Consider the following 15337-nt stretch of genomic DNA (forward strand, 5'->3'; position numbering starts at 1 on the left):
TTCATTACATTAAATACAACAAGATTATATAAATTGGAAAACAGGACAGTGAATATTAGCAGTATTGTCCAGTAACAGTACTCTTTAATGGGATGGAAAGGAGTATCAGTTATGTGACAAATGATATCACCTTGGCTTTAGGTTTTTACACCAGTAAAATAAAGATTCCAATTCAACACGATTTCAGTTGTAAAAAAGTTCAACCTATGGATTAAACAATCCACAGATTTAAAAATGCTATATACTATATGCCTAACATATTTTTAAAAATTAAAAAAAAAAATAAATTTTTTTCCTTTTTAACCATAAAGTTCATTGTGCTAGTTCCTACTTACCTTGGTATGTCAACTTAAATCCTTGCCTGTTTTCTGAGTGATCACTGTAAAAATGGACAAGTGTTTCATGAGTAGTACTTAGCAAGGGTGATGGGAGTTCCATTCCACTAAATTGGCCGATCATAGAGCTGGTGTGGTAAGGCCCATTCTGAATTTCAAGGAAATCATGATTTGCTTCAGTAGAGAAATTCAGAAACTGAATGTGTGCACCTGCAGCATTGAGAAAGAGAGAAAAATTAAAACCAGAGTTTTTATAACTCATGTTGCTTAATACTACATGTAAATACAAAAAAAAGATGTCATAATAATTGTTATAGGCACAATATTTATATTCTAGTCACCATTCAAAGTGGGATGTTTAAATTAAGGAAATAGCTGCTAAGTGTTGCAAGAGTTGGAGCTTCTAATCTTTTGGTTCCAAATAAATATCATAACCACACATGAACGGACCAATGAAACAAAGTCACAACAAAGTCAACAACCAGATATTTGTCAGGTTCCTAAACCAGCCAACAGAAACACTCAAGGGAGGGGCACATCACAAATCCTGCTGTGTCACAGCATGGTCAGGACTCTGCTGAAAGAGCATTACTGTAGCTGGGGCAGACCTGTCATAGAGGCTCAGGATCAGCTCAGCATCCGGGAAGGTCACTAACAGAGTGACCTTTCAGAGGCAGAAGTTTACCTACCTATTTCCAGCTATCTACTCTAACTTTTTTTTCCTGACCCAAGTCACCGATGCCTCCTCTTCCCTCCAGCTTGGGCCAGTGTGTCTTTAGAGCCATTCTACTCTGTGTGCAGCACTCTAAGATGCACTGAACTCCAGACTGGTGACAGGTACTTACTCAGGATCATTTACGACAAACCCTCTCCAGAAGTCAGGTGGCTGAACCAAGCCTTTCTCACAAAATGAATAGGAGAGAGATGACTCCCAAAATGCTGAACAGTCGGAAGTATAAGCATAACCTCATGGGAAGAGATGTTTTTAAGTTCTGGCACTACTTCCTGCGGACTAAGGACTTCAAATTCAGGCTTCTCAAATTATGTGTATATATAATATCAAAAGAGGGATGGGGGATGAACCCCTGGTTCAAAAGCCAAGTAGTACCAAGTAACTTGCAACCGCATTGCTTGGACATAACCTTGCTCTGGTAGACTACGAAGAACTAGCTTGAATGGAATAAAACAGAATTACTGAATGATCCAACAAACCCATGTGAAAAATTCAATGCCTTAACTCTCTTCCTGACATTCTTAAATAGCAGTAGAGACATATTCTTCATTCCAGAAGAGTACCTGATAGATTAATCACCAGGGTAGGTCATTCACTCAGTCTTGCTCTATAGGTCCCATCTTTGCCTCTGTGGTTTGATATCTAATCATTTGTATAAATTTTTTTTTTTTTTTTTTTGCTACAGGAGAATCTAAATAAACTACCAAATAAACTGATTGTTATAGAGCACTTCTAAGAATATGGGTTATTTAGCTCTAGTACCTTCTCTGACCTATGCAGAGTGGGAGATATGAAAATAAGTATTTCAGCTGCTGAATAAGAAAACTTATTCTGATGCTGAGAGACATATACAGAACATATCAAAGTCTCAATATCAGCCATCTATTGTATGGTGTCTGATACAGTGACTTGAGTGAAGTCACTAATTTTACAATGCTCTTGGGATTTAAGATGAGGTAGGACACCAAGGAGCTCGGAAACATCTTGACTTCAGTATCAGCATTTAGTGATTCCCACCAGACTGGATGCCAGCAGCATGGAATTCTAAAGAATTGAGCAGCTACTTAGTATTATACTTAGGTTGCTAAAGTGACAAGCAGATAATTCAATTTGACATATGTATATAGACCCAAAATCAGTGTCTAGGTATTTAAACAAAAGAAGCCTGCTGTTCTGAAGTGGTCCCTGATAAGCCACAGAGTACTTTTAAAATTGAATCATTCTTATTTAATTACTGAGAAGGAATTTATACGACTATGTATAAATATTCAGTATAGAAAAGCTTTGTATTTTAAAAGTAAAAAGTAGATTTACCAGTAACTTTTAAAAATTTAAACTGCCTAAAATAGCCACATTTTAAACACAAACATAAATATATTTTTTTTCCAAAGGTTTTTCAAAGATGTTTATTTCAATTAGAGGACATTGTATGTGTCATCAAGCCTTAACTCTTAGTTTACAGTGTCTTGATGACACTTGACACATACAGTGTCTTGATGACACTGTATGTGTCATCAAGCCTTAACTCTTAGTTTATACAAGTAACAATTGTCAATTTGATACGTCAAATAAAAAGTTTTCTACACTAAATAATTTCTTACATAAAATTATACAGAATAAAACTGATAGCTACAGAAAATAAATCATTATCTGGTCAAACTATAATTATACTACTTCCTGCTCTAATCTCAACAGGATTTCCTCTCTCAGTTGAATATGCTCTAAATAATGAGAATTCCAAGCTGAGCTAATCTTTTTTACAAATGTTAATCAATTAACAGCTACCTGAAATCATTGCAAAATCACTGCAAGTCACTTGAAAAGATGTACTTGCCATCTGTTTAAAATGTTTAGATTTTAGTAGGGTCTTCTTTTACACGATCAGTATATTTTCATGTAATGAAGAGAGCACTATACTTTGGGACACATTTAGCTCCCACAATTTTATTGTTGGACTTTGTTTAAGCACACCTGTGTGCTTGCACTAAGTCAATAATATCATGGGCTTCATTCAGTTACAAAGTTTGAATAACTGGATGGGAATAAAGGAATACTTACTGAGAGATGAAGTCACTGTGAGGTTAATTATTTCAGTGGAATTTGAATCAATCATTACATGTTCATGAGTGTCCTCTGGATCAGTTTTTGTGCACAGTGCTAAACTCTAACTCAATCAGTACCACATTAAAATCTTTCAAAAAAAAAAAATCCTGGAACATTATTCAATTTTGGAAATGTTTATGTTTCAGTGACTTCATGTATTTATTTTGATAAAACAGAATGAATGTAGACAAACAACTCTTAGGTAGACAAGTTTATACTTGTAACTAGAATAGTATCCAAGATTTTGCAGTGGAAGTTCTCTGTGAAACACCATATCAACCACATAATGTCTTTATACCAGGTTAAACCTGGTATAAAGACATTATGTGTGGATTAGCTGACAGAGACTTTGGGAAAAAGATCCCTGTAGCAACTTTATGGTAAAAAATGTCCTCTTCCAGTATTTTTAAAAGCAATGATAGATCAATGGTATGAACACTTTGTACCTGTTAAATCCCTTGCCAAACAAAATCATAATCTTTTCAATTTATAGGATTACCTCTACTGGAGACTTTCTGAGAAGTGAGAGGGATAATAATAGGATACAAGACACTCTTGCATAATTAATCCATGAAACATTGTCTACAAGGAAAAGCTTAAAGAAAAAGAGCAACTCTGAGAAATATGAAGGACTGTTTTTAAAAGGCAGTATTGTAGTAGCCTAATTAGGATGACATCGCTCCAGAACAGTTGCTTATCATTTGTATTTTCTGCAAATGTAGCTTTACAATGCCAAAATTAGCCAAGGATGTCCTGTCTACGGTCATCCTAAGGCTATAAGGATATCTAAGGCTACTAAGGCTATCCATAACTATGATGAATCAGTTTTACCATGTACGCACTGAAAAAGGGCACTATTCTAAATAGTAGCACAGTATTTCTACAAATTAACTGAATATAATACACTCTATGTAAGTAGTACATCTTACTACAAAAATCGGTCTTATGAATGCAATGGAAAACCCAGAAAATAAATTCCTTTCCAGAGATGAGTATAGTAATTTAATAATAAGCTTTTAAAATTAATTTTCTTACTTGAGCACTAGCACTGAATTGACAGTATGGGGCATAATGTTTCACAGCAAGAAAACTTATTCCTCTTTTACTTCTGATAATGATAGAAGATTGTGTTTTATACCTGCACTTATAGATCCCTTATTATCCATGATTACCTTCTCTATCTAATTATTATTTATTTGTGAAGATATTTTCCGTCTGTCAATAGATTTAATGCAAACCTAGAAAGTTTCTAAGGTGGCAACTGTTACCTGGTATTTGGAATATAGTTTTAGAATGTTTTTAACCAAATTCATAGTGCTAGAAATGAGGTTTTGTCCATTTTCATAGAACATAAGAAATACTGTTAAAAAGTCACTTGGGGGACAATGAAAGGACATTAAACAGAAGACCACTAATTAATTTAGAAGTTACATTATCTGTTTCATCTGATATATCTTCATGCAACAGATTTTATTTGCTCTGAAATCAGTTTCCGAGACAGGCTGAGTTTTACAAATAACAAGTTGCTTTGACAAAGATATATTTTTAAACTGCCAACGATTTTCAAATCAAAAGATAGCGCTTAATTATGTAAGGGGTTCACAAATACATTTACTGGATAAAATCTATTTCATACTGGAAATTAGAATATTCTTATATATATTTAAATCTGATGAATACAAACAATTGCTCTTCAAATGTGAGTTTACTTACCATATCCAATAGGCAATAAAATTTTCCATGTACAATCTAAGTTACTAGGGTAATTTCCAGGAAAGCCTGGGCTCAGGATCACACCACCCATGTTTGTCAGGGTTCCACCACATTTAGCTATTAAAAATAAAAAGAAAGTCACTGTATCTTTTAATAATATTATTTCTTAATATTTGGCATATGATTAATTCGAAAATGGATTTTCCATTTTATCCCCATGACCCCCAAGCAGTGAAATTTATCACAGTCAAAACATTCCTCATGAAGGAGGAAAAAAAAAAACCACAAAAATTCAAGTTAGAGCAAAATGCTTACTTAATGCAATATGTTCAATGTGATTTTATTGCAAATGTGCAGTTGCACATATAGACTGGGTAAGCCATTGTCTCAGCTTGACAATTACGGTTAAAAAGGTCCAGTGCTATGTTGAGATAGGCTTCATAATCAGAGGAACAAATTTGGAATTAAACTGAATTATGACACTGATCCATGATGCAGCTGCAGATCTGCTAGTTAATATAGCTAAAACCACACTTGAGTTTAAAAACAAACAAACAAACAAACCTCACCACAGTTCTTTTGTTAATTCAGGAAGAGGACAGACTAGTTGCATAACAGAATTATTCTTTGCTTATATTTGTATGCTATTTTTCAACAAATTCATGTGTTTGGAGATTGAAAAGCCATTTGCATCATTTGGGATGACATTAAACTATAAATATGTGAAGCAACTTCTAAAGAAGTGGCTGAGTTTACACCTTTGCTAGGACAATTATATGAAGGAAGAGTAACTTCAAGAAATCAAATTACAATCTTGTAATTTACATTTATTATTTGAGGAATCACTAATTTAAAGCCTATGAATCGTCATGTCAAGTGTTACAGTGATGTATGATCTGGTAACAGAATTATGATACTGTGCATTGTGACAATTGTACTGAAAAAATGAAACTAACCTACTGGTTAGACGACACAAGAAATTGAATAAAAATAGGAAAAACAACACTAAAAAGCTGAGAAATCAGCCTCAAACTTCTCAAATACCTCTACCTCCCTGCAACGTTAAATACATTATTTAGTGAAAAGAACAGATTTTGGTTTGCATTTCTAGAAAAATCAACATTTTAAGGGTTGGAGGTGGGAGAGAGGGGTCATGGTTTAAGGTTTTTTTTTTTTTCTTGGGGGTATTTTAGCTTCCAGGACAGCAAAATTTCATGAACTAAAGAAAAAAAAATCAATGAGCATACTGTTTGCTAATAGGAACTATATTTAATATACAAGGTGAAACGTAAGATTAGCACAACAAAACCCCCACCCAAACCCGAAAATACACCTTCCTGAATAAATTTTCCATTTCTAAAATTGATTTGAAGGAACTGCACTGCTTTCATATTAATCAGAAGTGACTGCTTCTGTAGAAGTTGACAATACAAAATAATACATAGGCCCAACTTGACAAGGAATCTTTAAAACCATTTCACATTAATATGGCTCGATATGATCCCAATCTTTCAAATTCCTCTTAGGTATGAAGCTAAAAGGAACAGCTTTTGCTGACTGTATATTAAAGTTAAAAGCATTCACTGAAGAATGTATTTCAAAGCTGAAATGACAGAACATTATGATGGAGCTGTGGTTCTCTCCCCTCCATTCCTACTTTTTCTTGAAATAAGCATACCAAAAGACACCAGAATCTTGACTCTTAAACTTTGTTTAATCAAGAAACAATACAGTAGAACAAGATTGTTACCTACACAGGAAAAAATCAGATCTGTTGGGTAAGGTCTTAGTGTGCTTAAAGGGGAAATTCTTTTTAGCTTTGCTTTTTAACTCAGCATCGTTTAACAGCTTTCTCAGATGAAAAGAGCCAGCCGTTTCTGGATCCCTAAAACTCTTTTTCATTCCACCACCCCTGAAGGCTTGGCTACAGAGCTGCTCTCCACTGCAGACAGACCGCCTGCTTCTTTAACAAGTCTCCTCAGCTCCCTGCATGACCTGCCTTGTTCTTGAAAAGGTTCTCCAAGCTGAGCATGCTGCAAAAGGAATGTGTCAACTTCCTCTCCCTTCTGAAGAAGATTCAGCCTGATTCAAAGAAAAGTATTCAGGACAAGCTAAACAATGGTAAACAAGGACAAGCTAAACAACTGTTTCTTCCTTTGCACACTCTCACAATATTTTTTTAAACAGCGTATACAGAAATAAAGAAACAAAGAAAGAAAGAAGGAACAATTTATGTATATATATATATATCTTTTTTATATATATATATACACAAAGAAAAAATTTATTGTAATTTTTCTGTATTTCATAGACACAAATGGAAACTCAAAAAAGTTTTGAATGAAACAGAATTAAGTGAAGGAACAATAGGCATGACAAATCCAGGAGTTTCTTCTGACTGATGTTCAGAACACACTGAAAACAAGTAAGTATCCATACCAATGCAGAGAGGAGATGGATAGTTCCAGCGTCGAACTGTTCCTGGCATACAAGAAATATGAGAACGGCCCTGTTTGGAAGGGGCAAAATATTAGATTACAGATACTCATTATGGGACTTTCCAGGAAGGCAGAGCTACAGAGGACCTCCTGGATCATCTTATCTGTGTCTTTTCTTACATCAACCAACTGCATTATAATTACTTCTATGAATTTGTTAAACTCCATTTTCAAATGCTTCAGGTTTCATATTCTTTTTTTACTACTGGATAAATGTTCTAAAACACTCTTCCTTTGATAACTTGAAAACCTCTTCACATTTTTGACTAAATATAAGGCTGGTTACAAGACAGAAGTAGCTGACTACAGGTATTCATATGGTCAAATTGGTTCACTCCCTATTTCAGTTCCAGGGTTCTCATCCACAGCGTAAGCATACTAGTTCATTTTCAGGCTGCAATCTGTAGTGAATCAACCATTGCTCTGAGTGACTAGTACAGACCCAGAGAGGAATTTGTTCCACATCTGCTTGCTACAGATGGTATGGATGTGGACCATGCCAAGACAGTCATCCACAATTACCAGCAGGCCTTGAACTCTCACATGGCCTCACAACATGACCCACTGCATACATGCAACATCTTGGCAGACAGCTATAAAAGTACAAGTGCCTCTCTATTTAGCTGTCATGTTTAATTTACTCTGCCTATTTTTAAGAAGCATCACAAGAACCAAGCAGAATCATGTGGAAGCTGGAAGTGACCTGCAAAGCCTATTCCCACATATTTCAGGGTGCCTGCCCAGGACCAACTGCAAAATGCTCCCAGTTTTGTTTACGCTGGTAACAGTTTAAGTTGAAAACTTAAACAGTAGCACAAAAAAAAGTCTTTTTTTGTCAATTCTGTGCTCTGAGTAACTCAGGTTATGGATTCTGCTGTTGGAATGTGAAAGCTGAATAAAATGGCAGGTGTGAAAGAGTCTGATATAAATATTGAGACATGGCACTGACAGCAAGGTTTAGTTCCTGTTGTAATCATTTGGATATACAAACTTGGGCAAGTCACTTAACATCTCCTGTGTATTTTTATTAAGTGTATTGAGTCTAATATTTAGTAAGGTAGCACATTTTATCAATATAATATGAAGACTTATTTAAATATTATTTGTCCATAGCAATCAAATTCTCATAAAAATAAGAAAAAAGATAGAATAAGTAAACTATGGTAAAGGAAAATCCATTTGATGGAATTACTTCTGCATCATTTGGTATTTTTATAAAAAAGAAACTACACACACTACCTTGAATAAAGTTCATATAGAATTGTATGGAATTGTATGGAATAAAACTACTTTAATTAATCATTTAGTTAAGTATATTTAGACAAACAGCTTTTGAAAGACAAGCTGAAGCATTTCCAAAAAATGGCTTGGAAGGAAAAATAAATCAGTTTTCATTAAAATGATGAAAAATTAAATTAGTCTTTTTCTTATAAAAATGCTACAAATTGATAACAATTCAGTAAGATTTTTTTTTTAAAGCACCCTTTTCATTTTAAAGGAAAAATGTGCATGCACTTATTGTGTCATCTTAGTTACTTGCTAAATGGATGAGGTTTTGAATAATTTACTTAATGCAATATTCCTTGTTTTATTTTATTCTCTCTTCCTAGTCTTCTATGATTGCATGTCTCTGATGTGAGTCGGGAGGAAGCCATAATTTAACTACCACAGTAAAAAAAAAAGAGTAAAATGGCCTATAAAAGATCTTTTGAAAAATAAAATGAAATGGTTCCTCTGGCTTCAAGTCTCTTCCCAACAAGAGCACACTCTGATTTCAGTCTTTTAAAGTCCCCTCCTGAGGGGAGACACTTAATCCTACAGCTAGCAATTACCTTTCTTATGCATCTCCAGGTAGTAGTTTGAGCTCTGTGACTTTTCTGGTAAGTCTCAATTATAAACTAATCCACACCTGATTGTTATTGCTAGCTGTGAATATGTTCTCTAAAGACTGAGGGTAAATTCACAGCCAGAGTGAAAAAAAAAAAAAGAAAAACGGATCTGCAAAGTTATGCTGATCTATACTTGTTGAATAGCAAACATACTGTGCCTCATAGAACCTTATTTTCATTATTATTTTTTTTTAATTTAGAGCCATTTTTACTTGTGCTGTCTGAGCAACATACTATATATACATGTGTATGCACTTTCTTACAGCAGAGTCCATACAGCATAGAAATCTTCATTAATATTTTGAAAAGATTGAAACTCTTTTCTATTGAATTTGGATATTGAAGGTCTTTTGTTTTACACTTTAGACAAGATCATGAAACTAGTTTTTATATAAGTCAGATTCCACAGTTAGGATTAAATTTATATATGTATGGAAATAGAGGTGAGAAGTACAGTTAAGGAACTATATGCTATGAAATTTTAAGAAAGTATTTCATTATAGAATCCCTGTAAGTATAAAAACAAAAGTGTAGTTAGTCGTATTCAAGGACTACAGAAAAGACCTGCACACAGACAAAAAACGTTGTGTGGTTTTGTGATAGTGATATACACAGTGTATTAAAGTTTAGCATTAACACAGATCTGTTTCTTAGGTGCAGATCTCTTTGTCACAAATACATTATTGTTTTATACTAATACTGTATTTATGAACTCACATTTCTGACTTTTTTCTAAGTAAAAATAGATCCAAAACATCAATTCAGGGCTAACACGGTGTATCTTCAAGAGGTTTCCCGTACTCATTTCAACTACTTCTGAATTATTCATATTCTACTGTTATCACTCCACCTCGATATTTCAGCAGTACTATTTTAAGTACGACAGAAAATTCAATGATGCTGTATCTTGAGAGTTTATCTATTTCTAATCCATGTCATAAAAATGGAATCATCCCCTTTGTTCATATGGAAAATTCAGACGTTTCATAGCTGAAAAAGTAGGGAGAGAAAAGTGTGCAATATGATGGGCAATATAAGTAGGAGTCACTCCACCAAACCTAAGCAGTTTAAAGTTAGATACCCATGTTAACCTTCTGATATCCTAATCAGTGAAGAAAGACAGTATTTTCAGAGTAAGGTACCCGTCCTAACACAAAATCTTAGTATGAATCAGCCCTTGGAGGTGTGTGGCTGTTTATCTCTAGTGTCACAATGGGAGCCTAAACAGCCAATTCAGATTAGATAGCTGGCTTTTAGATGGAATAAATTGGATTAGATGCTACTCCATCTCCAGAGGAAAGTTAGTATAGGGTAAGTTTTTCACTTGTTTCTATAGGGTCACTGTTATAGGTTAACTGAACAATCAGATGTTTGCCTATATATATTTCAGTCTTAATGGCTCAGAAGCAGTGGCCTGGATCACAGCAATGAGGTGCTAGGTACCTACTGGCAATTATATGAATAGCAACTATATGACAGCCCTACCAGCATCACAATCAGATCCTGATCCATAGGGTGGAACTGAATAAAAATACATAAAGAATTCCACACAGCTTTTCTACAAATATTCAAAATAGGAATCTTTCTCAAAGAAGTAAAAAATAAATTACTTTTGGTTTAATCCTACAACTCTTAAAATACAATTATATTTATTGTTGTGCAACCAAGTTTATTGTAGGCTGACTTCCAGACAGATTCTGCATTGAAACAGAATGTCCTGAGTCTAGGGATTAATAATAATAAATTTAGCTCAATGCATACAAAAAAGGACTATAAGAACATATAAGCTACATCTGTAATAGTGGAAGTACTTGGGCTTGTTTTCTCGCCTTGAGGTCAAATGCACATTCTTTTGTATATCTAACTCCTTAACTTTTTTCTTCCGAATTCACCTCCAAAACAAAGTGTCATGATGCAAACTGCCTATCAGGAATAGTCTCTGGTTTGTGTTAATTACTGAACTGTGATACTTCACCTTGGCCAAAACCATGCCAGCACCTCATTCTAACAAATTAATAGCACTGAAGATCAAATTTCAGTTCCCATAGCTTCGCCTTGACTATAGCAATATAGATGTATCTGTAGAGTATGGCATTTCATCATATACTTATTTTAATGCTACTTTGAAATAGAAAAAGGTTAATGGTTCATTAGCAGTCTTTAAATGGAAGTCAGAATCTATTTGGGAGTCAAGCTTTAATGACAGCCAGTCCTTTTGAAGGGACAGTATAATAAAAATACGATATCAAATCTTGTATGTCTCTCATTTCTTACTGACATTACTGCTACCTACAAAGGATACTGTAAAGGAAAGATGAAATAGGGAAAATAAAGTTTAAAAAGTCCAAAAGTTAAAGGTTTTAAACCAGTAGATATTTTCAAAATAATATTAAATTTTCCTTTGCTGGAAAGAGAAAAACTTAAGTAGTTTATATATGAACCATCAGCTGGCTTGTAAGCAATCCTCGAACCATTAAATGAGCAGTGAGTGCTCAAGATGGGTAGAGTAGGCTTTATTGTGCACAAGTCTTGAATCCTTTCTAATTAATAGGATACATGTATGACAGAATCTTTTTTGCTATGGATATGGGATGCTTCTGATACAGACTGTTTCAAGTCATGCTATAAATGTAAAGAGCATGGATTAGGTTAAAGACTTGACCCTATATCTGTAATACATGACTGAAAAGGTAAACATATTGCTGATCACCTCAAGAGACTTTTCAAGTGCAGCTGTTCCCACAGCTAGCCTAGAGCTATGATGTTCAGTCTGAATCCTGTCTGAATTTTAGGAGAATGGTAAGGAATACTGAGACCAAAGAATAAGCCTATATATGCTGAGAGAGCACTGAATTGGCAAACATCAGATAGGGAGCCATGACTTTATCCTTCTCTGGAGCAGAAGTTGTAACGCTTTGCTTTCTCTGATACAGTGGTATGCTTTTACATTTTCGTGAGTGGGACCTATTACCACCCAAAAGGTTCTGGACTCAAATGTTTTCAATGTATCACACCAGTGGTGGAATATATGCAAATGAATTAGAGGAACTAATGAGGGAAGAAAAAAGCTTTCAGTCTTAGATTTACATAGTACTGTGACATTTACAAATAGCAGCTCAATAACGTGTCTACCCTGGGAAACTAAACCAGTGTGTGAACAATGAACATCCCCAATCTGTGAACTAATTTGTAATATTTCTTTCCTTGAAAGATTTTTAAGAGTAGATTTAGCATAAATAAAATTTGCATTAGAAACTAAATTCTACAATTTCTGAGCAGAATACGAAATCCCATAATGTATTTCTACCACTGTGGTTAAAATTTCACCTAGAGGGACCACTTCCAGAAATGGAAAAACACAGTACAGTTTCAATAAGCATAGTACTAAAATAATTTTCTAGGGAAAACATTTTAACCATATTATTTCCTTGTGCATTTTGATGCTTTTACTGCTCCATGATATGTTAATCTACAACAAGATTTGCCAGCCCAGATTTACGGATAGGCACACATGCTACACATTCACAGCTTTATAATGTGGGAGTACTCACATAGGCTCTACTTAAATCACCTCTATGGACACACTACAGACCCTTCATTAAAATAGGTTTTGGGTGGGGCTATTGCCATTTTGTTGCAATTATTCCACAGTGTATAATTAAAAGAAAAAAGAAAGAAATAAATACCTGTAATGTATATCCTGGCTCACACTGAAATGACAAAACATCATTCACCATATATCTATCTCCTGATTTGATCCCATTGCTAGGAATTACTGGTTCTGGACAGGCAGCAAGGCCTACAGCTGAGGAAAGTAAACACAAAGATTGAAAAAACATAGATAAGTGGACAACAGCTCTTCATTGATATTCTCTGCTCTAATGAATTCTTTCCACAGCTTTGGTATTTTTAAGAGAACATTAATTAAAAATTTACTTTAACATTAAACTCAAATTTCGTTTAAAACACAGAAGTTTTCAGAACTGCCCTGCAGAATACAAATGGTATGACTGAAACACAAAGATTATATACTGTGACTATACCAATTACTATGTCATGTTGCTATCACATACTATGCCATTTTATTGTCTTCAACCAGTATGGTAATTTCAGTATATTGAACAGCCTTTTTTTTTTTTTCTTTCTTATCCTTATGAAGATAATGGAGAGAGAAAGAGGGAATACACTTTATGCATATTCTCTCTTTTCAACAATAGATGAGCAGAACTACTGAGGTTAGGTGGTAGAGCCTGTTGGAACAGCAGCTAAAGGCCAAGGGTGTTCCTTATGTTTAGACAACTCCATTGACTACAAAGAAGTTTGGACATCTGAAATTTAGTGCTCTTAACCCAAAACTAAATCTTTGCGTAAGAGTGACAGGAAAGTCTGTTCTTAACTATTTTTAAGCCAGGTGTTAGCAAACAGAAGATTAGTTTTACAAAGACTCTCCATGATTAGTAATTTCTCAAATGTGTTCACCTAAATTTGGCAACCTGAAGTACTAGCTTCTGCTTTTTGCCAAGTGCATATCACTTTTCTTTTTCTTCCTTGTGTGCTTATTTAAGGAGTTTGTTAGTCAGTACAACTGAAAATTAAATATCATCTCTGCTATCTAAGCTAAAATGCTCCAAATGAACAAGACAGTTGAGAAACTGCTGATTAGATTCAATAATTCTGCGCTTTTAAGATTTTCTTTGCAAACAGAAGGACCAGCAGAATTAGTTTGCCGGTTTATGGTCTGACAGAATCTCATTCCCCTTATAAAATTAAAAACTTTCTTTGAAGTCAAAAATCAATTTAAAATATATAATATTATCATGAAGTCATTTATTAATTAGAGAAAGTTACTACTGAAACACAAATATGTAACTGTTATATTTTATTAAAATATGAAGTATAGAAGCCAGAACAGAACAGAAATTATTTTCACAATGTGTGAGAACAGAACTTTAGAATCAATTAACACAAAATTATGTAAAAATCAGACAAAAATAATACTATCCTGAATGTGATACTGTGCATCCTTCAGTTCACTTGTATGAAAAAAAAAACCTGCCTAAATGCTACAACTCTCACTGTCTTCTTATGAAATCTAACCCCTTTGGTGACAGTAAGAACAACTTTACAGAGTGTTTAGTACAGAAATTACATGATATTTGGCTTTACTCTGATATCTGACATTTTGGAGTCTGTTGTTCCAGATGGTTCATCATGAAACAATATCTGATATTATTCAATGAGATCCTAGTCTTTCTACAGAAATACAATTTTCTTTCAGATAATGCACATTTTGATACAGACAGGGTTTTAACTTTATGCCCTAAACCTTTATGTATCTACTTGTCATCACTCAAATATAAATGCCTTACAAATCTTAAGTACACACATAAGAATTTTGTGTTTCCTACTTCACCCACTTCCAGTCAGTTTTTTGCACCTCAAGGTTTAGTTGAAGCAAATATATTTTTCCTAATGAAACACACAGAAGTTTGAAATAGCTTTCATACTTTCACCTGAAAATTGTGATTGCTGAGCCATTTTTTTTCTTTCCTGGAATACTTTCCATAATCCTCTATGTCCTGTGCCCTTGAGTCTTAGTACATTTCACTTTTTTCAGGAATGAACAGTGATAATGGCAAGCCATTGTACTGCTGAGTGACAGCTATCAAGGTATGAAGTGTAGTCTTCATAACAACTGATGCAAGAGTTATTAAACTAAATATTTTCTAATTAGCACATAAATAATTATTTAATAGTTGCAAGCAAGATCTCCCTAAAGTACTTCCTTTATGTACTGGAATGTATTATTTAGGAAAATATCTAAACATACTTTAAAGATTTTCATCAATTTTTACCAGAGAATTTACAAATGTTGGTGTTCTACCAATATCATCAACTTTCAAATGATGTTATGGTGACTTCGTGTCGCCTCTAGGGACTTCATGTGTGGTCATTATGTGGAACTGTAGTGTTCCAAATAGGCATGAGGATATCATCATTAACTTCAATGGTTTTGGTTTTGTTGCAGTTTCCTAGTATCATTTTTTTTGGTTAACCACTCTGTAT

General features: G+C 34.1%; 1 protein-coding gene across 1 annotated transcript in view; it reads right to left on the bottom strand.

The window, feature by feature from the left end:
* The window catches only part of CSMD1 (CUB and Sushi multiple domains 1), a 1314206-nt gene that overhangs the window by 165743 nt on the left and 1133126 nt on the right, over positions 1–15337 (bottom strand). The window contains exons 38-41 of the mRNA XM_075498045.1: positions 12958–13076; positions 7324–7393; positions 4885–5001; positions 336–545 (exon numbers count right to left, since the gene is read on the bottom strand). Coding sequence (XP_075354160.1) covers positions 336–545; positions 4885–5001; positions 7324–7393; positions 12958–13076 — 516 coding nt within the window. The remainder of the gene's footprint in view (positions 1–335; positions 546–4884; positions 5002–7323; positions 7394–12957; positions 13077–15337) is intronic.

The sequence above is a fragment of the Mycteria americana genome, chromosome 3 (assembly GCF_035582795.1).
Source record: "Mycteria americana isolate JAX WOST 10 ecotype Jacksonville Zoo and Gardens chromosome 3, USCA_MyAme_1.0, whole genome shotgun sequence".
Lineage (NCBI taxonomy): Eukaryota > Metazoa > Chordata > Aves > Ciconiiformes > Ciconiidae > Mycteria > Mycteria americana.